General features: G+C 51.9%; 6 protein-coding genes and 1 pseudogene across 7 annotated transcripts; 4 read left to right on the top strand and 3 right to left on the bottom strand.

Moving 5' to 3' along the window:
* On the top strand, positions 1-1,864 carry CTHT_0072030 (uncharacterized protein; the record flags this gene model as incomplete). Its single annotated transcript, XM_006697402.1, has 3 exons — positions 1-391; positions 490-1,210; positions 1,267-1,864. 3 exons carry the CDS (start codon positions 1-3, stop codon positions 1,862-1,864), a joined length of 1,710 nt encoding a protein of 569 aa, XP_006697465.1.
* A 129-nt stretch (positions 1,865-1,993) lies between these two features.
* On the bottom strand, positions 1,994-5,485 carry CTHT_0072020 (acid phosphatase-like protein; the record flags this gene model as incomplete). The annotated part of the gene is made up of 7 exons (XM_006697401.1): positions 1,994-2,712; positions 2,773-3,020; positions 4,116-4,436; positions 4,514-4,540; positions 4,591-4,689; positions 4,745-5,232; positions 5,291-5,485. The coding sequence occupies 7 exons, from the start codon at positions 5,483-5,485 to the stop codon at positions 1,994-1,996; spliced, it is 2,097 nt and encodes a 698-aa protein (XP_006697464.1).
* Positions 5,486-8,867: 3,382 nt separating this feature from the next.
* Positions 8,868-9,866, top strand: CTHT_0072010 (uncharacterized protein; the record flags this gene model as incomplete). The annotated part of the gene is made up of 1 exon (XM_006697400.1): positions 8,868-9,866. The coding sequence occupies one exon, from the start codon at positions 8,868-8,870 to the stop codon at positions 9,864-9,866; it is 999 nt and encodes a 332-aa protein (XP_006697463.1).
* A 2,671-nt stretch (positions 9,867-12,537) lies between these two features.
* On the top strand, positions 12,538-17,157 carry CTHT_0072000 (annotated as a pseudogene; the record flags this gene model as incomplete). Its single annotated transcript has 9 exons — positions 12,538-13,116; positions 13,182-13,532; positions 13,587-14,078; positions 14,937-15,006; positions 15,154-15,199; positions 15,255-15,396; positions 15,474-16,439; positions 16,506-16,573; positions 16,641-17,157. Coding segments are annotated over 9 exons (3,231 nt in total).
* Positions 17,158-18,596: 1,439 nt separating this feature from the next.
* On the top strand, positions 18,597-19,368 carry CTHT_0071990 (putative high affinity copper protein; the record flags this gene model as incomplete). Its single annotated transcript, XM_006697399.1, has 4 exons — positions 18,597-18,683; positions 18,750-19,102; positions 19,164-19,256; positions 19,320-19,368. The coding sequence occupies 4 exons, from the start codon at positions 18,597-18,599 to the stop codon at positions 19,366-19,368; spliced, it is 582 nt and encodes a 193-aa protein (XP_006697462.1).
* A 262-nt stretch (positions 19,369-19,630) lies between these two features.
* On the bottom strand, positions 19,631-22,542 carry CTHT_0071980 (uncharacterized protein; the record flags this gene model as incomplete). Its single annotated transcript, XM_006697398.1, has 5 exons — positions 19,631-20,342; positions 20,676-20,762; positions 20,819-21,141; positions 21,201-21,917; positions 22,030-22,542. The coding sequence occupies 5 exons, from the start codon at positions 22,540-22,542 to the stop codon at positions 19,631-19,633; spliced, it is 2,352 nt and encodes a 783-aa protein (XP_006697461.1).
* A 588-nt stretch (positions 22,543-23,130) lies between these two features.
* On the bottom strand, positions 23,131-24,334 carry CTHT_0071970 (uncharacterized protein; the record flags this gene model as incomplete). The annotated part of the gene is made up of 2 exons (XM_006697397.1): positions 23,131-23,593; positions 23,676-24,334. The coding sequence occupies 2 exons, from the start codon at positions 24,332-24,334 to the stop codon at positions 23,131-23,133; spliced, it is 1,122 nt and encodes a 373-aa protein (XP_006697460.1).
* Positions 24,335-24,487: the final 153 nt, after the last annotated feature.

Below are 24,487 nucleotides of genomic sequence, written 5' to 3'. Positions count from 1 at the left end.
ATGATCAAACATCTTCTCACAGCTGCCTTTCTGGCTGGCGGCGCCATTGCCAATATAGTCCAAGGCAAAGAAGACATGCTTGTGAGTCGCAGACTCTCAAAACGATTCTATGACGATGCCGGCAACTACAACATCTCCTTCTACCACATCAATGATGTCCATGCCCATTTGGACCAGTTCTCCTCTTCTGGAACAGATTGCACAAAGCCGGAAAAGGGTTGCTATGGAGGGTATGCTCGAGTGAAAACCGTTCTGAAGGAGACCAGGCCATCGCATCCGGATTCTCTGCTGCTCAATGTCGGTGATGAGTTCCAGGGGACGATGTTCTTTACATTTTATGGGGGAGAGAAGATCGCTGAAACGCTGAACCACATCGGGTTCGATGCCATGAGTATGTTTTAGGCTTCTTCCCTCTTCCCCCCCCCTTCCCCCAAACAATTGTGCTCAGTGATGCAACGGAACCAAATGTAAGTCTAACTGCGTGTTTAGCCCTGGGCAACCACGAATTCGACCGCGGCGACGACCACCTCGGCGAGTTCCTCTCAAACTTGACCTTCCCCATCGTCACGGCAAACATCATCACCGATCATCCGGTCCTCAACCGCACCATCAAACCGTACCATATCTTCCCCGAGTACGACCTCGCCCTGATCGGCGTCACGACCGAGACCATCCCCGACATCTCTCAGCCCGGCGACGGCACTAAGTTTACGGACCCCGTCCAGGCCGTGCAGGCTACCGTCGACCACATCCGTGCCACGACCAACATCACTCGCATTGCTGCCATTACTCATATCGGGTATGAAGAGGACCAGCGCCTTGCACGGGAGACCAGGGGTCTGTATCTCATCATGGGCGGCCACAGCCACACCCCTCTGGGCGACTTCGAAGGCGCGGAGGGCCCATACCCCACGATCGTGGAAAATGTGGACGGCGAGGAGATCTTTATTGTGACGGCGTACCGCTGGGGCGAATATCTAGGATACATTGATGTCACCTATGCACCGGACGGCAGGATCCTGGCGTATCACGGTGCTCCGATCCATTTGACGAATACCACGAAGCAGGATGAGGAGCTGCAGGCGATGGTGGATGAGTGGAGGGAGCCGTTTGAGGAGTTTTCGAAGCAGGAGGTTGGGTATTCGAATGTTGAGTTGGATCAGTCAGCTTGCCAGCTGAAGGAGTGCCTTCTGGGTGATTTTGTAGCTGAGTATGCCCCCTTCAATTTGTGGATTGGTGTGTCCTGAGGACTGACATGGTTCACAGCGCCATGCTCCAATACCGTCTCAACAGCAGCACAGCCGAGAATTCCCCAGATTTCGCACTCATCAACGCGGGTGGCATCCGAGCGACCATCGACGCCGGCCCCATCACCCGCGGCGAGATCTTGACCGCCTTCCCCTTCGGCAACGCCATCGTTGAGGTCCCCGTCTCAGGCGAGCGCCTCTGGAAGGTCTTCGAGGGCATTATTGCCGGTCTTAACGTCGAAAACGGCAAGGCAGTCACATCCTTCGTACAAGTAAGCAAAGGCGTTGTGATCAAGTACAAGCCGGACGAACTGCAGGAAGGTGCAGGTAACTATGGCAAAGGCAAGCTCGTCTCTGTGAAGATCAACGGCAAGCTCCTGGACAAGACGAAGCAATACAAAATTGTCACGCTGGACTTCATTGCGACGGGTGGAGATAACTTCTTCAGTGAGAAATTCGATAACTTGGTGCTGCTTGATACCCTGGATGAAGTTGTTGTTAAGCATATTGGGGCCGTTTCACCTGTTGAGATTGCGTTGGAGGGGAGGATCAAGGAGGTTAGTGACTCATGCAAGAAGAGGAGGAAAGCCAGGGGCCTAAAGAAGCGGGCGATGTAGATGTGGTAATGGTTGTGTAAGAACGTTTAGTGTATCAATGTAATTATAACACTTCGTTGTACCCTTTAAGCATTTATCCATTCATTCAATGGTTCATTATCACCCATGTCCCCTCCGATTAGCGACCCCTCAAGGCAAGCATGTCAGCATATGCTGCAACTTCTGCAACACAATCGCCTGCTTTTCAGCCGGAGCAGTCGTCTTGTCATTCGCATCCCCCACGCTCACCGAAATATAGCACCCGCTCTTGGCAGTAACCTCCAGCTCAGAAGGCAACCGCTTGCTACCACACCACTCAACGTCATCCCCAGAAAACACACCCAGGTTAACCCGGCTCAACACCCATTTAAACTTCCCGGGAGAGTTGCAGCTCTCACTGACCTCGGGGAAGTTTACGTTAAGGAACACATCCTCCGGCAGGTACGGCTTGCCGCTGGAGATCACTGCATTAGTCAGGTTCGCCGCTAGGTCTGCGTACACCAGGCTGCGCTGCGGCACCGGCGACGTGTTCCACGCAAGCGTGCCCGTCGATTTTCCGGAGAACGCGATCGCGGGGATTTTAGCCTTCTTTGCGGCGTAGGTGGCCGCGCCGACTGTGCCGGAGATGTGGTCGGCGAGGTAGATGTTGCTGCCTACGTTAGGACCGGTGACCGCCAGTTCGGGGAGCTGCCCGTTCCAGAACTGGGGAGCGATTTCGTTGATTCCGTAGCGGATGGAGGTGACGGGGAAGGAGTTGACCCAGTTCAAGCGGGGAGAAGACTCGTTGCGGCCAGTGCGTCCGCTGTTGGCCGGACAGCTGTTGTATTGACAAGGGAGGAGGCGTGGCCAGGGGTCGAGGTCGAGGGATCCTGAGGAGGTTAGAGCGCGTGTTGTTATGAGATGATGCATATAAGTGATTGATAGCGTACCTGATCCGGATTTGTTCTCTGCCGGAGCGGACAAGACGACGTCATGACCGGAGGAGACAAGGGCGTCGTAGAACGACCGGGTGTACAGCTCGGCCCATCCGTCATCATTGGAGTGAATGATGCGGATGCCCTGGACGCCCAGAGTAGGAAGGAGGGTTATCCCTCCAAGCAAGGCCCAGCTTCTCATGGTGTTAGCAATAGACTTGATCTTGCGGTCGTCGCTCTGAGACCAACCCACCGCCGCCCACCTATCTCATAACTGGCAGCTGGTTGAGATACTAGGCATATTATACCTCTCCCAGCATGATCTCAATCATATGAACACGGAGCGTTGCACCGTTTGTTTGAAGTTGCAGCCATTTGGCGCCTCTGTGGCACCAACGAATCATCGTGCATCATCACTTTTTACCCCTGAGCGCGAAAATACAAACCTAAGCCACAAAGGACCCAACAATACAACCCCTTGCATTCGGTTCGACCCTGTATCAAGGAAGGCCGTCCACACGTGCCAGTAGCATTGGAGAGATTCAATTTTTAGCATTGCTTGCGTTGCCAGTGTTGTGAGGTAATCCCTGTTGCTGGTTGCAGTCGGCTACCTCTTAGGATCAATGGCAGACATGACCTTGGAGGCCGTGCTGTCGCAGGTGCTGGTTGGTCAATGCGCAGGGCTGCTAGAGCCTCCTGCTGCCTGGAGGGTTTTCTCGATCCTTGCGAAGAGCAAAAGCCAAGCCGTCTAACAAGATGGAGATCTGAAGCGCATGGACAACAAGTTATTGAGACTTCTGAGAGGTTGGTATGAAGGAAACTATTGATCAGTGTTCTAGGTGAAAGATAGCTGAATAAGGCTGGACTTCAAAGGTTTGCGCGGTTAGGGATTTCCAAGTAGAAGGTTGCAGCGAGCGATCGGCAACGTAAAGGACCTCGCGATCGGTAGTGCAATGCTCTCAATCTTGATAACTACAAAGGAAAGTATCATTCAATATTCCTATTCCAATGTCATTTGTCCCTAGGGTATCATTAGGCGAGTCATTAAACAATATAGTTGTGTCCGTAGAGTACGATTCCCAAGCATCCAGTTGTCCATTGCCTTGAGTGACCTATCCGAGGCTGAAACCCTAACCCTTGCCAAGACCATCCGTTGTCTGTGTCTGTGTGGCGCTTCGGCACAGCGTCTACCCCACAGTGGGGCGCTGGAGCCATCGTTTGCCACGTGGTTTGGAAAGCCCAAATGAATGGGTCTGTCAACCCTCCACACAACGCGCCACAAACGCTCAACTGAGAGCGCTGCTGTTCCTTTACCGCAAATTGTACCGCTCCTCTGTTCGAGGCCGACGACTTCTCACCACCCTGGCTGCTTCGTCGCCCGTAGCTGTTCTTGGAGCTGAGCAGCCTCCTCTGCGCGCAGCTCGGTGGTGCTGGTGTGGAAGGACCGCTCCTCCAAGATGATGTATTTGCCCGCATCCTCGTCGACCGTGTCGAGTGCCGTCATGCCCAGCGTGCCGCTCTTGGTGCGTTTCTTGCCCTTCGGATAGGAGCCGATAGTAACGATAGTGCTGTTGTTTTGACCTCCAGTTTGTTTTCGATCGCTCCGCCTGGGCGTGCTGCCGAGGGCTGATGCGCCGAAGATCTTCTTGATAAGCGGGAAGAGAGTCGGGATGCATGCTCTGTCCGATAAGTTAGCAACTGACTCTCCATTGCGATATAATAGCCAGGCTTCGTCTTAAAAAGTCAAGAAACCTACCCAATGAGCACGCAATTACCCTCGATACTGCAAAAGTTAGCAAGGATGTTTAGGGTGACTGGAAAGGAGGTTCTCACTTTGTCCAGAGGACGACATCATCGACAGCATAAGTGAAGTCAACCAATGACGAAAGGCCGTCGAGGGTGTAGCACTTGTAAGAAGTAATGGCCGCGGCACTGGAACCTTGTTAGCAACAAGCTGGAGTTCAGCTTAAGTTCCATCGATACCCACCAATAACCGAAGCCCAACGCAGCCGACAAGCCCAGCTTCTTCTTCCAATTCAGTTGAAGCTTTGAAAGCACGATTGTCGGATACACGGCCAAGTATAAGTCGAAAAGCACTGAGCAGATACCCAGGGTCATGGCATAGTCGACTGTGATCTTTCTGTTCCAGCACTTCTCGATCGGCCCGTTCCACTGTGCCGACGGGGGATTGCACTGGACAAAGTTGATGACAAGCATACCGATCGAGAGCATGACGTAAAGGATCGAGATAATCCACATGATGATTTTGTGCAGTCGGCTTGGGTCGAGGATCTTGGCCAGCAGGATGACGACGGCAAGCTTCGGAATGGTAAACGACAGGACGCCCGGCACAAAGGAGACCACTGTATAGTAGATCGCCTTCGGGACGTAGTCTGGTGGGAGTGTTAACAGATGTCGCCCTCCACCATACTTGATTGCGAAGGATGCGAGAATCACATAAGCGATACTGAGAAACTGTTGTTCGGTCAGTCACACACTGTCTTTGCTGTTGAGTAATCGATCTAGCACTGACAACGCAAATGACGATGATATAATCATCAATAGCCAATCTCCCCTGGGAGATGAGGCGACTGTAGATTCTCCCAACAACAAAGAGGCCAGTCACGCCAGTAAGTGTGCCGGTGACAGTAAGAATGAGAGGCCCCTTGTTCTCATCAGCCCAACCCGGATAGGGCTCGACGAAGGCTGGACTCGTATCGTTCGACATGGTCAATATGTTGTGAAGTCGATATTTGAGCCTTGTGTAAGTGTAATCGAGTGTCGGTGATGTTACATGCAAGCTTCTCTACCAGCAGCCCCGTGGACAGCACCTGAGCCCCCGGGACTGGAGATCAGGGATATGGAGATCCAGAGACTTGGGTTCGCCGGCCTTTATCAATGATGGAGATTCGACAAATTCAGAGTGGCAGTTGGGGAGGAAGGAGGGCATCCACGACAAGATATCCGTAGCTCAGGGGCCTCATCAACCCGTGTCGTGAAACACGGACCTTTCTTCAAACACCAAGGACGACCCAGGCTGAGTGCTACCAACAAGGTGGGAAGGTGTTGTGTCCTCTTGAAATCACACAGTCCGTGTAGGATATATGACACATCCTCGTCTTAAGGGTATTTTTTGTGCCTGGGGGTGGCGAAATCGTCACCGATGAGCAAACACATTCCCATAACAGATAGCCTAAAGCCCAGCTCCATCATAGCCTCGCCCTCTTAGTGAACCACAGACACCAGTACCCGAGCACCTGCAGAGCGCACGGTCGCTCGCTTGAGCTTTGACAGGAGCCGACGCTTGCGATGCGCATGGCTAAGCTGCCCTTCGAATCCGCCGCTGAGGAACGGCGCATTTCTAGCTTCTTGGCACACTTTAGCTGGGGGCCGGACCTATGGGAGACGAGCAGCTACAGGGCCTAGTCTTGGTCTAGCCTGGGTCCTTTGGCCCTTCGCCTGGAGAACAGACGTCGCCGAGCGGACGCTGTAGGGCACCCTTTCCCATTCGCTTGTACATCATACGATTTTACCCGCTGGTTCCTGTCGCGGAAAAACACCGGTCCACCGATGAGTGTGCTATGGATCAAAGTCACTAACAGCACTGACGGCACTTGGCAGAACGGTCCGTGGTGTAAGACAGCGGAATGGGCCGTTGGCACAGAGCCTCATCTCCTCTTCAGGCCATGTTCCCTCGTCTCAACTTTTCCACTCCCTGTCTGCGCCGTCCAGAAGGCTGCAATGCGGTGAATATTGGGAGTACATGCGTTTGCAGAAGTCAAAACGCAGACGCACGGTTGTTTCGATGTCGGCTGCAGTTCCAACGACCGGATAAGAGGCTGAGCATGCCGCTCGGAACCTCTCGCCAAGAGACTCGCGAAGGAGCGAGGCACTGTCCAGCTTGGCCCAGACCAAATGGAGAAATTCCCCGCATGTCCTCGCCACATGGTCAAGCAGGCCATCTCAGTCTTTTTTGTTCGCCCTTGAGATCGCTTCATGTGCTGCTGAGGAGAACGGTACATCACTACATTGTACCTCAATATCTTCAACTAGTATTCCATGTTCATCGACGAGCTTGCAACGCATCGAGTCCTTGTCAACCGGATAATGGGTAAGCGACAAAATGGGCATCCCGGTGTCAGACCCTCTCAGAGGGTCTCTGCATCATCTCCAACCGCTTTGTGCTACCTCCTGGCATCTTTGGGATCTCGCTGACAGCTTACCGATAGCCTTCGACACACCACGAGATATTGGCGACTTGCTACCCGTGCCGGTGGTTAGGCAAGGTGCACACTGATTAGTGTCCTGCGACTCCATCTTAGCGGATGGGTCCCATTTGGGTCCGGTCGTCCTTCTGCAGATCATTTACATACCTTATTTTACTTGGCCGACCGGCCCCGGAAGTGCCGGCCTGGTCGCCTTTTTTTTACCAATTACAAGTATGCTAATTGATGGCTCAGCGTCTCGCCGCTATGGAGATGTGGTTCACACGCCAACGTTGAATGGGAGAATCTCCTCCGATGGTTGACTTCACGCTAGTTGCGAAGTGGCATGCTTAAGCTACACGTGAAGGCTTTTCAGAAGGTAACGACCTGCTGTGTAATCTGGTTGTCATATATATATCACGAGGAGGTGATTGATAGGGGCACTGGATATCCTCGACCCCGTTTGCCACAGACATACAGACTCAAGGGGACCTGGCTATTGAGAGGAAGGTGGGCTCTTGAGGTTGCTAACCCTTCTTTTCAGTAGCATTATTTCTGGCACTTTCTGCCTGCACCACCAACCCAGCTAACCTCACAAGTAACAGAATCTCCCACGAGAACGATGTAACAATAATCCTATATAGTGGTTGCACTACCTCCCTTTACTACATATAGTGTAGCCTGCACAGTCCAAGAGTATGCTTGGCTGAGCACAGGCTGTCGAATCGTCCACCGGCTCCAACCATTGCCAAGGTCTTATATCCAGATTGTTCCAAAGTACTGGGTTCTATTGTTGGGGCATCCTGGCTCCCAGATGCAGGCCGCGATGTCAACGTCAAGTAATCAGTAAGGCTTCCAACCAGCTGGCTGCTCAGACAAAAACCAAGGTTCCCGAACCCAGTCCCTCACTCATGCAAGGTTGATCTCAAATCCCACGTCAGCAGAGAAGACGGGAGATATAAGTAGTATCATCTGCGCTAGAAATGCTGAGATGCACAAGATCCTCGTCAACTGACTGCATACAGATATGGGCCTTCTTGGGTATCCATGTGAAGTGTTCTAGTCTCGCTTCATTCTCTTGTCGGCAGCCATTCACGGCCCACCTTCCTGTTTAACATGCTTCCCTGCTCCAGTTCTTTCGCCTCCATACTAGCCTGTTGATTTCGGATCATTACCCCTGAGCTTCTACGCGTCCAAAAGACCCAACATAAGCAAGGAAAGCGGGGTTAAGGCCCCAATAGGGTTAAGTACGTGGCATCGGAGCTTCGGCAGCATCCGGTATACCCCGAACATTTGCAGCCGCCTTGCATGGATTAGGCACGGCAAAGCAACCCGGCCCAGGCTCAAAGGGCAGAGCAATGCCTGCAATCTGCAAACGTTTCCAGGAAGCTCAAGTCTATAGCTCTAGTTCGGGCCGCCCCCTCACTTCCTCCAGCTCGTTTGACACCACACCCCCATGTCTTTGAGTGTTGGCGTGGTCTGTCCATTCCAAGCCGGCTGGTTTATCTCACCAGTCTGGCTTATCCATTCTTTTCAGGGGAATCTTGAGTAACATCGTCTTCACGTGGAAGCCATGCCAACAATTGCACTATAGGAGACCGGCGTCGCAGCATCTCCGCCTGGTCAGGGGCTCATCATGGCTGTTGGGGTCGGCATCGTCGGCACGGGGCACAGAGTCGCAGGTTAAATACCACTCGGTGTCCCGCTCGCTTACTGGTTGTGCCGCTTCATCCGGGCATTCTCCAACCATTACCAGATCGTGAAGCCCAAGGTCCGAGCTTCTACGTCCGTCTACCCGTTTTCCTCTTCTACCGCGCGTTTAAGCCTACCATCACTTCAATTGCCTGGGCGCACAGTCCTTCATTCACACATATCCAGCTCTTTCCCCAGACACTATCACACATCATGATTGGTCATCACCGTCTTGCGGCCCTTCTTTCCGCTGCCGCTGCTCTTCTTCCTTCGGCCTCTGCCGCCGCGGTCGCCTCTCCTGCTTCGTCTGAGCTGGTCGAGCGCACTCTCATTCCCCTCCCTTGCTACATCTTCGGTCCTACCGTGAGCCCCTGGTGGTTGAAGCTGTGCAAGCCACACCTCGACCTCGTCGTCATTGACCTGCGCTCGGCCGACGAGTATGCAGCCAACCACATCCCCGGCAGCTTTAGCCTGCCATTCGAGCCCGTCTCAGCCTGGAGCAACATGGGCCCAGGCGATTTGCTGCTTGAGATGCCACCCTCGGCAGACATCTTCGCGACGCTCGGATCCATCGGCGTGAGCAACCCCAACCCCGCCACCAAGGTCGTCCTCGTCAACGGCGTGGGCAACCCGGCCTTCCCCCAGGCCGCCTCACCCCGTGTTGCCACGACCCTGAAGTACGCCGGTATTTCTGAGGGCCGTGTCTCCGTCCTCGACGGTGGCTTCCCCGCCTGGTTGAGCGAAGGCTACCCCGTCACCACTGCCGTTCCCACGCCCACTCCGCGCACCTACACTGCTACTGAGGACCGCAGCTTCCTCGTCAACATCAGCTACGTCGCCGAACGCATCAATAAGAAGCACCAGCACATCTATATCATCGATGGCCGTGACGAGGCCGTCTACAACGGTACCATTCTCGAGGAATGGGCCGACAAGCCCGGCCATATCCCCTCGGCCGTCAACCTCCCCGCCAAGTATGTCTGGAACCCGGATGGCAGCTGGAAGAGCCCCCTCGAATTGCTTGCTCAGCTCCGTAGCAAGGTCGGCTATGGCGTGAGCCGCAGCTACGGCGAGATTATTGTCTACTGTGGTGTTGGCGGCTATGCCTCGACCTGGTATTTTGTCCTGACTCGCATTCTCGGCTTTGACAACGTCAAGATGTACGACGGCTCGGCTCAGGAATGGAGCAAGTATTATGATATGGAATTGTAATTCGGTTGTGGATTGTGAGAATAGCATAAGAGATACCCTGATAATTTTAGTTTTCAAATAACTACCGTTTAACAATTATCCGTTACAATCGAATTATTGATTCATCGCCGGCTCCTGTTCTAGAGATTTGGGCAACTCAATTTATACCAATATCCTCACAGTCCCCTTTCCCACATCCAGCAAACTGGTTTTGGCCCCGCCAAAGTCGAAGCCTACCAAGGATATCACGGCCTTAGGAACTAAGGTTCCCCGTGTTCTCATGAAAGATCGGTAGCGAGCGACAGTGTTCGATCTTGTAGATTTCGTCGCTGGTTGTGCAACTGGGAACCATAACTGAAAGCTGATATGGTACTATGTAAGGAACAACTTTGCGCTACTTTCATAGAGACATCGAAGGCTATCTACTGTCAGAAATGACCACTGGCCAGAATCCCGTCTGAGATCTTGGAAGGTTGTTCCATCCTAGCGGCTCCTCTACCTCTACCTCTGGAAAACACACCTGCCGATCGATATGAGTGAAAGTGTCCCCAGTCTCAAAGCCAGGAGTGATAGGGCTTAATACATTTCCCCCCTTGATCTTTGCTTCACTCTCCAGCAACAAGTTCAGTGAAACAAATGAGCCAGACCACAAAGCTGCATATTCTCTTGTCAAGATACCCATCCTGTTCGATAAGGCCAAAACATTTATTAGGTATGATCAGCACAAAGCCAGCAAGTGTCCGAAGTGGTGGTAAGGCTTTTGAATTTGTTGTGTTCTGTTGACTTTGCTCCACTTGTTGTCGGAGATCAAAGTGGTAAAGGAAGAAGTCTGCGACTTCTGGAGTACTTCATGTCTGTTTTCACGAGATGGTGGCTGCAACTGAATCATAATCTTTACGGAGGGCAAGATGGCGTGCTCGGACCTTTGGCTCTCCGGCAGAGGTAAATGAATTGGTCGCTCGCTTGAGATACCTAGGACCCCTGACATATTTTCTCAGGCTTTCGCCAACTCAAAGCATGGTATACGTTATTCCTATAATTCTGGAACCCAGGAGGGTAAGAAAATAGACATGCAATGCTCGCAGAGCATGGCATGTCTGCATGCTTTCCTGTATACACTAACAAATCGAAACTGTGACAATCGTACATAGCCCACACAGCCCAGTTAATATTAATATTATGCACGGGCAGTCTGTAATGCGGCTGGATGCCGTAACAAGGAGAAATGTTAGGCACTTCACACGCGGCATCTCAAGGATCAGCCACGTTATGTGAAATGGAAGTCTGACGTATAAACATCAGCCCTGGTACCCTCCATCCCTTCTTGAATGATGAACAGTAGCAAGAGTGACGACAACTCTGTCAGGAACGTACATTGAAGCTTTGTCCAGTTGCTGAATTCAATGGGGGTGTGCTGTATATCACCCCACTGAAGAAAAACGTGGCAGTATCTGATGTGAAGAACGCTTCCAAACTCGGGACAATGAGCAACATCAATTTCCCTGGTGTGATTACAGCCCCAAACATGTGAAAGTGCGACCGGGAGTTTGTCAGCACGATTTTTAGACAATTCATAACTATCTCCAATGCTCAGACCCGAGAATATAGACCGGTCCACTTTGTATCGTATTGTCATGTCATACGTCCCAGGCTGATTGTAATAGCTGAGTTATCACTCTTAGCTTCTTCTGATCTTGACGCAAGCCATCATGGCAGCAGTCAGTAGTTATTTTTCTCGATCTCTGCAACGCCTGTTCGATATCTGTAAGTTTAGTAATGGGAGTTGAGGATTTGAATCCCTCTGAAAATGTGCGTGGCTCTTCACTCGCTCTGTTATCTCCTTGCTTCTCAGTCTTGCAAGACGAAGGTCAGAGCGGTAACCATCTCTTACCAATGGCACCATTGGATAGCCCATGAATGAACTAGGAGTCTACGCCTAGCCAAGATATCACAGCTGTGGTGCTCCGACATACGTCGCTGTGAGCAGCACTTGGTTGTTCTGCTCGAGCACATCTTGTTGGTTGATACAGAGGGCATCAATTCACAAAAGTGTCCCAGCTAGGATGTAGTTATCTTTGTTATATAGCCATGCGCTACTGTAAGTTCACAACTACCTAGGCTGTCGGCGATGTTGTCAGAATGTGAAAGACCCATAGACCAGTGGAGCTGAAGGTTTAGTGGCAGTCTGCAAGGTGTCCAACAGCCCAAGCGGTCTGGCGACAAGGCCAGCTATTGGAGATGTAGAACCAATCAAGTAGATAGCGGCATGGCGATGAAAAACGGGAGTGAGAAAGCTGTGTCCGTAGTCTGCATCATCCGTCGGTTTCCGAAAGAAGTCTTATATACAGAACTTACCTCTGCCACAAGATAGGACAAGTGGCTTCTGACTGCTGCCAGCAATGGTTGGTTCCGCTTAGGGGGCTGAGTCGTCGCCCCCTGGCTTTGGTTGGTGGATGCTACAGAAGACTCTTAAAGCACACGGGGCGGGCGTGCCAAGGCCTGAAGGCTTGGCCGCGCCGTGTAAGTCCAGGTACTGCTATGCAACTGACGGTGCTTTTTATCCCTTAATAGCTTCATGGCGGCCGGTTAACAAGCGATATGGACTGGATCTTAACCACTGCCTGAGCATGTTTTCTACAGCAACGACATCGACAACTCCCGCTTCTACAGGATAAGCTGTAAAAGGTCAAAAATGATGAAATTTCTGCTCGAGATTTTCCTCCTCACCATTCTCTTTATCCTCGCCATTTACTACGCCTTCCTGCTCCCTCCCAAACACCCCACTAATATTCCAACCGTCCCATTCTGGGTCGCTCTCTTGCCTTTTTTCCAAGATATCGACCAGTCGGACATCTTTCACAAATACATTCAGCAGCCACTGAGGAGATACGGCGCAGTGAAGCTGTGGTTCGGCGCACGATGGAACATATTAGTCCATAGTCCGTCCTACTTGGCCGAGATCTTCAGGGAAGAGGATATATACCAAAAGAGCGGTAACCAGAAGAAGATCCCTTACAGCGTCCTGGCGGAGTTCCTCGGGGATAACATCATTTCCAGTCATGGAGAGACCTGGAAAGGCTACCGGTCGGTGATCATGCCGGCACTGAAGAACTTTGATACAGCAAAGATTGCTGCCAACGCGAAACTTCTTTGCCAGATCTTAAGGGATGAGCAACTCCGGACCGGGAAAGGCGGCGTCTTCGTGCAGGAGATCCTTCAAAGGTACTCGGTGGCAAACTGTTCGGAAGTCCTCCTCGAGATGGATCTAGAGGTGAGACCAGGGGAGATTTTAGATTCGTTCGTAATGACAATGGCATACTAACTAACCTTCTGTAGGCATTGAAGTCACCTGATGTGACGATTCATGTCCTACAAAGCGCAGTTAAGAGAGAGATCTTCAAGCCCATCTTCATGAACTTTCCAAGGCTGGACATGTTTCCCTTCCCCGGCCGCCGAAGGGCTCGCCAGCTGGTTCGCCAGTTCAAGCAGGTGTTGAGGTCTGCTCTTGTGGCTTCATATTCTTCGGCATCTCTAGATGGGTTGAATCGCAGGATGCTGGATGCTCGAGAATCCGGAATGTGGACGGAGAAACAACTTCTTGACAACTTGACCGTCCTATTTGTGGCAAGTCAGGAGAATCCTCAGCTTTGCATGATATCGACACTCTACCTCCTGGCAAAGCATCTGGTAACTGGCGTTCATTATCATATCACGAACTCACATTACTGACAGTCTCATCAGGAAGCGCAAGAGAAACTCTATAATGAGATCGTAAATCACGGCCTGGATGATGCCACAGCATCCCTCAACATCAACGTCCTTCAGAATATGCCATTCCTAACCTCCGTCATCTACGAAAGCCTGCGCCTCTTTCCCCCAATCAACCAACTTATCAACAGACGTGCCAGCACCAATATCTACCTGGGCGGCACAATCTTCATCCCCGAAGGGACCTATCTCGGCTACTGCTGCTACTCAACCAACCGCGACAAGTCCGCCTGGGGTCCGACCGCGGACGACTTCGACCCAGCCCGATGGGGGGACACGCCGGCCGCCATCCAAAAACACTACCGCATGCGGCGTGCTCGGGCAGAATTCATCAGCTTCCACGGCGGACGGCGGGCGTGTCTCGGGGAAAAGTTTGCGCTGCTGGAGATGCGGATCACACTGGTCGCGCTGGTGCGCGAGTTTGTCTGGGAGCTGGATCCTGCGTGGGTCACTCGGATGACACCGGTAAGTGTTCTACCTCCTCCCCAGCATCGAGTCGAGGGGATCGTACATTTTGGTGGAGCTGCAGGCTGCGCTGGTTAAGAATCTCCAGTTTTTGAGAACTTTTTCCCCCTCCTCTTTTGCTGACATGACATGGGTGATAACAGGCTGGTCCATTGTATCCACGCGCATTGAAGCTTGTGTTTAGGGAAAGGGAAGGAAGGACTGGTCCTTTGCAGATGGTTTGAGAACATACTATGCCAGGATTGATCAGTGCTTACAAACTTGATCTCTTACAACTGCTTCTGCCTGACAAATCATTCCTCAATGACCACTTGATGGATACCAAATTACCAAATGAATTCAAGCACGAACATTGTTCGCCTCTTTTTCTCTGTCATAGCCTTCATGACCCGATACATGACCAGTTCGTAATTTATGAAAACGCGGTACTCGGATCAGATTACGGGCTAAACTAGCAAACAGCTGATATGTGCAAACAGCCCCTGGTCAATGCCCCATGAAATCGGGCACTTTTCCCTTACGTGGTGAAACTTTCTCAAATCCCGAACACTATCACGTCAGCAATGTAGGCCAGGGTTAATGTTGTCAAAGCCATACTATGAGCATGAAACCAGCAGGTACATATACAGAGTGGGGAGCTTGAAGGCTTATTATTGTTTGCACGAGCAGAGAGGCTGTGGCTTTCAGCTCATGTTCAGACAAGTAGAACGATTCGTATCTGATACCCCCGAATTGTTCGAAAGTGCGATGGCAGTGCTAGACATACTGTCATACAAAACCGATTGTTCTGTTTACATCGTACGGAAAGCTTGGATAGCCCATTGTAGCACAAAGCATGTTAGCCTGGCATTGACGCAGGCAGCAACTTCCTTTTGTCTCATTCCCCCGATATCCAATGCCAAGGCTCAGGGGGGTTCTTTGTCCGATTGTAAGCGGGCTTGATGCCCTTAAGTGAACTTGAATTCTACGATAGAGGACGCTCGAACATACTTTTCGAGTGTGTATTGAGCGAGTTTTTCATGCAGCAGTTGCGTTAGGTTACCCACCCCAGCAGCTCATACTCGCCAACTTACAGGAGATCACGACATCTCATCAAAGGACCTTGCCGTACTCGCTTTCTAGTCCTGAAGAGGGCGTACCCTGCTCAGAATCAGATATCGTGAATCTTGTTTTTAGGCTCCTGTTCCTCAAGTTCAACGATTCATTCCCTGCCCAGGGTGCCAGTTTGAACCACGACACAAGAAGCTCCAACACACCGGCAACCGAAACATTATGGAGGTTTCAAACCAAGGGACATCGTTCTACCACCGCTTTCGCAGTTCCTTTTACAACCCCAGCAATGCATTGTCACTCTCCTGCTCTGAGATGTCTCAGAGCTTGTGTTCAATACCTCAGCATGCGAACAATATTCACAAGAAGCATCCTCCACCCTCACCTTCATCCCCAGATGGATCAAGATATGTTGCCATCAACGGCTCTTACACCCACAATGAACATAACAAAACAGCTATTGACGCTTTTTTCGCCAACTTAATCCTCTCTCAGACTTCCTTCCAACAAACCCATCCCATCCAACACACCCCAGAGAGCATCACACTTGCCACCAAAATCGTCAATCTCTTCGATAGCTACCTTCGGTACCACGGTGGCATCAATGACCAGTGGGAATCACACGGCCGCGAGTATTTCACCCATCGCGTGCGCCACTTCACGGCACAAAATGCTCCGATCGAGTTCTGCTTACCGGCCTTTCCATGCAAGTCGTCCAACCTGGACAAGGTGACCGGTACAGACCCGGATAAAGGGGAAGAAATAGCACTGGAACGGCTACACAGCTTCATCGAGGCGGTCGATGGAATCTATGAGCCGGGAGGAAGGCTCTGGATCATCAGTGATGGTCATGTTTTCAGTGACTGTATCGGGGTTGACGATTGCACTGTGGATGCTTATGGCGAGAAGCTACGACGGATGAGCCACGCAATTGGGTTGCGTAAGGGGAAGCCAGATCGTGTTGTCTTCCGGTCGCTTGTTGATCTTTTCCAGCTGGGGACAGTTAGACAAGGTAAGGAGGAGTCGGGACTTGTACAGCAACTCGATAATCTGCCTCCGGTCACGCATTACCTCGAGACACGAATGACAGACGAAGCGGAACTATGTCGCCGAATCTTGATGGCAGGTTGCGGCCCGTCCAGAACTGCAGTGAGGGCTAGGATCGAATCCAATGATTCTGCTATCACTGCACTTTACAGGGGCTTCTCGAGGTTTATGCTGGAGGACCTGGAGCTACATTCCCTGTCCAGGACGAGGACCAGGTCCCAGCAGAAGAAGCTGGCGACAAAAGTGGCTTTCGAGATGATACTGGTCAGTTGCAACAAGCGTATATACCTTAAACTTGCCCATATTTTGACCTGGCGTTCTCCTGAACAGAGAAACCAAGCCTATTCGAACCTTGTCGAGTTGCTCTTCCCACACCACGTCCGGCTCTCAATCCATGCGTAAGTGCAATAGCACCTAAAGCATTCAAACAGGCCTTATGGAAGCAGTTTCTGAAACTTTTGACAGACACAACAACGCTGGTCCCAAATTCGGAATCCGTCTCTTCGATCCCTCTCGGGTGAAGGCCGTGAAGGATCTGACAGTTGGCAGTGAACTGGAGGCCTCGCCGGACCTGCTGCACATCCCGACGCCCTGGCACAACTGCATTGTGCAGCTCGGGGGCCAGGATGTGTTCTTCCTGACCAAGGCAAAAGTTGCACGTGCGGCACTCGTCTCGGGAGTGGTTACAGGAAAACTGGCTGGGATGGACGAGGGCAGTGCATACTTTGCGCTGGAGAGGAGGACCATTACTGTGCTCTCTTCTGTGAGCCTGGCAACTCCTGCAGTGGCTAGTGCTGACAGTATCACCGTTCTGGAGGCGGCAGGGGGGCGGCACATCAACGGATTTCGGGTGCATATGGGGGACAAAGCAGAGAATGAGGATGACGGTGTAACGGCCGGAGGTCGCTTTGGCATCGGGATGCCAAGAACGGGGACTCCCGTGACCGCCGTGCCGGCATTGTCGGCTATTGGCGATTGCTAGATCGTGGCTTCGGAACGGCGGGGGCCCACATCTTGCGGAAATGGCCCGATCGGCCAAGATCGGGAGCGGATAGATATCGTAGCTCGTAGTTAAAAATTGTTTCCACCGAGACTAGACCATGTTTTCTTACATCACGATATTTTGAGCTGGTTGCCTAGTGTATGCCCAGAATTTGGCTGCTTTGTTAAGCGCGGGGGGCTAAGATCGGGAGTCAGGGGGCGGTGGTGCACGTGTGCGTCCAGCGCTTGCGCATTACATTCTCCCCGGAGGAATATGGCACCCTGTGGACACTGCTGGCGACGATACGAGTTCGTTCTCTGAGCCACAGGATCTGGTGTCCGGGGTCAGCAATCAGCATTCGGATAGCAGTGTCGCACAAAGCTTGCTGCTTGACAACGAAAATTGGCTGCCAAGTCACCCAGCTTCCCCAAATGTGACAAACCATCAGAACTATCAGGTCAACATCTCGCCATTTTCCCGTGTGGGATCTCGTTGCCAGTACCTTCTAACCCTCACAATTCTCTCTTATTCCCTCGCCTGCATCCTGCCTAACTAACATCGAGGGAAGACTTCACATGCGCATGAAGTAGCACAACCAGTGAAGAACAGTTGCATTCCTTCTCTCTGGAACGTGCTCGGCTGACGGGGCCGAATTTGAAAGCATGCTGGCAGGAAATCCGTAGAGAAAACCTGGCTTCCGGGCCCCCTGGCCCGCCGCAGAGGTTCCAGAAACCAGGATCGAAAGTAAAAAAAGAGTGAAGCGCGAGCAGCGAGCGACAGCGAGAAGGGCAGGTGGTCCAAACTTTTGTGCATCTCCACAATTTGCTCAAATCAACGCACGCAGTTCGCTCTTGCTTCTCCTGTTCCTGAGGTAAGACGGCCGACAAGGCCCATTTTTTCAGCTGATCAACAGCCAATCACAAGCGTTGCCGATCGGATCTAGTTGCTAGGGCGGGCCACCCATGCCGCGTTTTGTTCTCACACGCTCTGGTTATGCGTGTTCTGCGGGCGGTGCAGGTGCAAGGCAAAAGTAGGCGATGAGCTTATTCCTCTCTGCGTGCCTGCTTGTCCGCGCCGCTGGTGGTACTTCTGTGCAATTGGCGTCGTTTTGTCGGGGGACAGGATGGAGCCCTTGGGGAGCCTGTTGGTCAGACATTAATAACCATGCTTTTCTAAAACAGCTTAAAAGCTTCATTGCTCTGCCCTCGATCCGGTGTTGAGCTGGTCTCATGGTGATTGACGTGCTTCTGATTTCCATTTAAACTCTTCCCACGAGGTTTCCCCCCTTCGTACTCTTTTGTTGTAATCCAACCACTCGGTGTCCAAGCTTCAAACGAAGACCAGACTACTTCACCCTACTCTGACATCCTCAGACCAAACTTCACGCAATGGATCACATGGACCACGGCGGCGGTATGGCCATGACCACAACCGTGACAATGGCGTCAGCGACAACAACCGCCCCCGCTGTCGCGAGTACGACTAAGGCTGCTATGAGTATGGGCGGGCATGGTTGTAAGATTTCTGTAAGCCTCCTCTCTCGCCCTGTCTGTGTAACCGCGTGACCAGTCGTCTAACCCTCCAAAATGCAGATGCTCTGGAACTGGAACACCATCGACTCCTGCTTCATCGCCAAGTCCTGGAAGATCTCCTCCAAGGGCCACTTCGCCGGCTCGTGCATCGGCGTTGTGCTGCTCGTCATTGCGCTGGAGATGCTGCGGCGCGCCTGCAAGGAGTATGACCGGTTCCTGATTAACAAACATCTTCGCGCGACGTCCGCGGCGGCGGCGAAGGCCTCGAGTTCGGCGAAGTGCGATTCTCAAGACAGCATCCCCGCTGCGGCTTGCGCCGTGGTCAGCTCTGGGTACCGGCCAAATGTGTTTGAACAGGCGATTAGGGCACTTCTGCATATGCTGCAGTTCGCTGTCGCTTACTTTGTCATGCTGTGAGTTGCTCGTGGACCTTGATTGCTCGAAGCTGGCCGCTAACTTATCCGTCTCTTGTAGTTTGGCTATGTATTACAACGGTTACATTATCATTTGCATCTTCATTGGCGCGTATATTGGCAGCTTTATCTTCCACTGGGAGCCTCTCGGAGGGTGAGTTAGCAGCCGTTGAGTCCGTTTGTTGTCTTAGGAGCACATGTTGACCAAATTGATAAGGGGTCTACAAACTAGCGCGACTCAGCAGGCAACGGTTTGCTGCGGTTAAGTGCTTCACCGGGCCGTGGAAAAGGGGGAAGAGATGGGATCGAGACATGAGGTTCTGTTGCTATTTCAGAGGGTAGATACCTCGTCGCATAGCAGGGGAGAAAGGGGTAAGGAGCATTGATAGACATAATGACTTGTGATGTTAACGGTAGGGATAAAACCAAAGATTAAACAATACCAGCTCCAGAGAGATCGTCTCTCTCATATCTAACCAAACATATGTGGCATGCATGCCGGGGTATCAATGAGCCCAACGTCCACCCCTAGTCATTCCTCACTTGTAGAAGCTCTCCATCCTCCTCTTCATCCGGCTCAACCTTGCTATCCTTCAGGTCCATATGCTTCATTTGAGTCACCAGACCGCCCAGCGTTTGCGCATCTCTGTCGTCCACGAAGCTCTCAGCTCTCATAATCAACCTGCTCTGCGGAACGGCCGATCTTAATCTGTGCGCTGTAGGATCATCGTGTGCCTTACGACAATGTTGACACGCACAACCGGGGACATATTTAACCTCTCCTATGACTTGCCCAAGTTTGGTTTTCGTGTCGTTGTCCATCAAATGGGTTAGGACATGCAAAGTTATCAGACCTAGTATCATATTCTGGCCCTGGTCGTTCAGCCCCTTAGCGGCCAAAAGTAAAGTAGACTGGAGCTCTTGAATATCGGTTGGATCAACGTAGGTGGTGTTGGCAGTCTTATCGAGGAGCCCTTTTAATCTGTTAAGGACAATGAAACCGAGATGGACAAGAGGTTGACCAATGAATGAGTCGAAAAAGCTAAATCCATGGCGGATATAGTAGATGCGGATAAGAGTTTCAAAGTGACGGAGAGCGGCGTCGCGAATCTGTCTGGGATTCAACTGCTCTATCCCAATATTTCCGGTGATATTATGGGATGGCGAGGATATCGGAGTTGTCATCTCCTCGACACAATAGGGCTCGTAAAGAGCCTTCACGATAATATGATAGTTGATACTGTGAACAATGTGTTAGTAATTCGGCTTCTTAGCATGATGGCTGCATGCATTACAGGATCCCAGCACTTACTGTAATAGTAGCTGGCTTGGAAGCGTAATATTCTCAGGAGAAAGCTCCGTTGGAAGATTGTCGAACCATTGTTTGAGCTTCATGTAATATGAGTGAACCCTGTCCAATGGAATAGTGGACTTTGGATCCTGTCTGCCAAAGACCTCTAACCATTCGCTATTCATGATAGCGCGGACATCACACATTGCTTTGAAGACCAGAGGGAAATGCGCTGAGTATGCCTTTTGGTCTTGAGGATATCTCAATCGAATTTGCCCGTACCAGCTTGGATCCTTGTTTGGATCAGGCAAAGGGATAGAGGGCGGTTGTTTCACTTGAGGGCGCTCATGCAAAACGTATGCGTACATCCTGCGGCCTTAGTGTCAGTATGGTAAGCAACCATTGAGTGTAGGATCAACACATACGCCTGGAAATTAAACAAAGCCCATGCCGTGAAAGCCTTCGCTCTCGCCATCCTCGTATCTAGCTTGGTGTTTCCAGGATTGAACAAGCCAACTCTTTGTGCCATCGCCACACCCTTCTGGGTAAACTGAGTGCCAGTGGCATCTGCGGCGTGCATGATATGGACGAGGTTCAGTAGGACGGAAGCTTGGATGGTGGTAAGCCGAATTCTGCCACTTGCTTCTTCAATGTCCCAAAGTCGCTTCGCTTCGGCCAGGAACTGCCAACCAAGAGTCTTGGGATTCCATGCACTCTCGTTCCGGTTTTGGAGTGTTTGATCAGCTGCCTATATATCCGTTTGTCTTAGAACAGGGCGCTTGCTGGGTAGTGCGAGTGGAAACTCACAGTTGCAATTGCCAAAACGCAGTTGACGAGCAGCGAAGAACAACAGCCTTGCCGCCCAGTGGCCATGTCCTGGAGAAAGTAGTCCTTCTGAAACACGGGAAACCATTGATACTCGTTCAAAAAGTAAAAAGCAAGAAGTTTTCTCATAAGCTCATCATCTGCGCATACCGTAGTCCATTCGGAAGGCTTAGCTGAACTTAAGAAGGGCTCGATAAGCTCGGCAGCATGATATGGTTGGGTGTACGGACTTTCCAATGCAATTGCTGAAGCTGGAGAGGAGAGGGAAGATTCAGACATTTGTGGCGAGGGCAGAAGTCCGGTTGGCAACTCGAACTCGTGCATCTTAATCCTGCGAAGGTATGGGTTGTCACCCCGTACGAGATACCGCGGCAATGTCCTGAGGAATGGATCGTGATAGCGAAACCGCGTTTCGGGGGTAACAGCCAACTGCAAAAGAAGATCACCCTCTTTGATATAGCGCAGAATAGTGTCCGGGTCGGTACCAGACCTGATGCGCTTTACAATTTCGAGCACCTCAGGCTCGGGCCGATCGCGAAGGTGATCAAAGATCTGCTTAAAGGTTGCCTCGCGGCTACCCAGCTCAAAGAGCTTTCTTTTGAGAGCCTGGCCATGGGTCTCATTGCTGTTGCTGGTGTTATAGAGACAGCTGACTCCGCTCGAGACGCAAGAGTTGCAGGCCGGGCGGGCGCCGTTGCACTGTGCGGTATCGACGTCAGTCGCACCGCGACTGCTGAATGTTGCGCTTGACAATTGTAAATTTAAGCGTTTAATATGCGTACCTTGACCTTTCGCTTCCGACACGTCTCACAGGCCGCAGTGGTGTATGATTTTCGCCGGGAAACGGCTGTGGTCTTCGCAGAGGAAGCTGTCTGCGGGCTAGGCGATTTAGACGTCGAGGAGACAGGCGATGTAACTTGAGGTGAGGTCGAATATTGATAAGTCGGGTGATATGCTTGTATTGGAGGATATTGCGTCGGAGGACATTGGCGTATGGCTGGAAGAAGTGGCCGAGGGGCAATGGGAACGGCTGTGTCTGTTTGCTGTCTCTGTCGCATGACTGTGATTTCGCTCGCCTTGCGCTCAGCTGGTCTTGGTCTTGATTGGAGAGCTGAATCTGCAGCAGCAGAGACACGGGCGCGAAATGCGCGTGCCGACAGCCCGGGATACGGGAGTGACAGGGCCCAGGGGCATCAGCGGGGTAAATTCCGATCTGGATCTGGTACTGCTCATTGGAGGGCGTAATCCCGATGCTCAGCCGACCAAACCTTAATATAGACTTGGTCTCCAGGTTATCATGGCCCTCCATTTGGTCATGAGACATCGGCGTCGCTGTTCAAGGTCTACGGTGACTGAAATATATGTCTCTACAACTCTTTCCCAACCACCGGGTCTTTGCTTGCAAGAGCCGTTCAAAGATGGCGTAAAGACAGGCAGACCGCACAGTGTCAGGTCAAGGATGCAAACTTTTAAACGTTAACTCTACGAAGATCATCTCGAATTATCTGTGCATTAATACAAGTAGCGCTGACAGTACAAAACTGTACGAACAGTTGGGCTGAACAGTATGTACACCTTCAGCCCTTTCGCGCAAAATACACAACGAAGAATTGAACAGCAGAAAAAAAAGCCAGGAACCACCGCAGTCCAGATCGGCCCCAAGCGGAGTTCGCAGATTTTCAGATGCGCGATCGGCTTCTCCGATCTGAGATCTGTCGATCTGAAAACTCGCCTCGGACATCATTAAGGTGTGGGTCTTTCCGGTCAGCTCTGCCCCACAAAGGGTCCCACACGCAGGCTGCAAGCCTCCACACCCCGTTAAATGGACAAGGCCATCACCAACCTGCGCGCTGACTCTGACAGCTAGCAGCTGACCCATACCTTCAACCAACCTCTCGTTCGGGTCAGAGCATCATGACGTCTTGATCGACGAAACCTTAAGATCCACGATATACCTCGTCCCCGCGTGCTCCGTGACGGTGTAGATGTGCCCACCGTTCCGCTTGTCATAGCTCAGGTCCTCCGGGCCGCGAGGCACAATGCCACCATTCTTCCTCGCTGTCTTACCCGGCACCCAGCCGAAGATATCGCCGCGATTGTTGCCGTTGCTGCGCGAGATGTAGAACTTTCCGTTGGCCGAAACAGCGCCTTGCATACGCTCGATGCCAACGCAGTAGGCCCAGGTGCCCTTGGCCTTCTTGCCGCTAGACGTCACGAGCTTGCGCGTCTTGTAGTCGAGCTGGAAGCGCACCAAGCGAATCGGTTCGCTAGTTGACTTTTGATACTCGCCAACGATGAGGCTGTCCGGGCTGGTGGTCCGGTCGAGGGAGATGAAGCTGAAGCGGAAGGGGAAGGAGGACGTCCACTTGTACCATCTAGCGGCAACCATATATCGATTAGTGATCGGTGATGGGGTAACGGATAGCAACAGTGATTGCCGACGAGTTCCGAACTCACCTGATCTGAGGAATAACATATTTGTATCCTGCAGCCGAGTATCCACCGCCGGACTTCTTGCCGACCCCATCACCATCACTGACCTGCCAAATATTGTCGAGATCGAACACGCGAATACCGTTCTTTGTGTCCACGACCCAGAGCGTGTTGCCATACCACATAATCCCTCCAGCATGGATGGGCACGGCCTTGAAGTTGTCCGCAGCATGGGGATAGACAAGCAGCGCATGACGATACTTGTTGGTCTTGCGATTCACAAACGTGACGCGCACGCTCTTGTCATCATTCCGATGCCAGCTAACGATCCAGCCGTCTTTCCCCTCGTACGTTCCCGCATCGAGCGCATCCGCTGTCGAGGTGATGCCCTGCGGCACCCACTTGGAGGTGTCTACATCATTGAAGCTGGACGTCTTCTCCCATCTGAGCCCTTGGGACGTGCTCGTCATCTTGTGGTTGCCATCGTCGAAGACGTGGGCTACGGTGACCCTCTTGAGCTTCTTAGCAAGAGACTTGACGTGGGGGTTGTCGGCTTGTTCTTCCAGAACGAAGTCGGAGCCGGTGCGTGCCTTGTTTGAAGTGTTGCAGTTGCTGGGACTGAGTGCGACGACGGCTGGAAGAAAGTAGACCGCCACAGCGGCGAGCACGGTTGAGAACCTCATTTTGGCCCCTGAGGTAATGCCTGGCAGGTGTTAGAGTGACCTGCGGACTCGTGGCCGTCAATCATGACATCTTGGAGATTTATATGCTGCTCGCGTGTTTTTCATCTCGGGTAAGCTTTTACAAGCGTCTGAATCCATTGTCGAGTTAACTTC

The sequence above is a fragment of the Thermochaetoides thermophila genome (assembly GCF_000221225.1).
Source record: "Thermochaetoides thermophila DSM 1495 unplaced genomic scaffold scf7180000011822, whole genome shotgun sequence".
Taxonomy (NCBI): Eukaryota; Fungi; Ascomycota; class Sordariomycetes; order Sordariales; family Chaetomiaceae; genus Thermochaetoides; species Thermochaetoides thermophila.
This window is presented reverse-complemented; position numbering and strand designations above follow the sequence as displayed.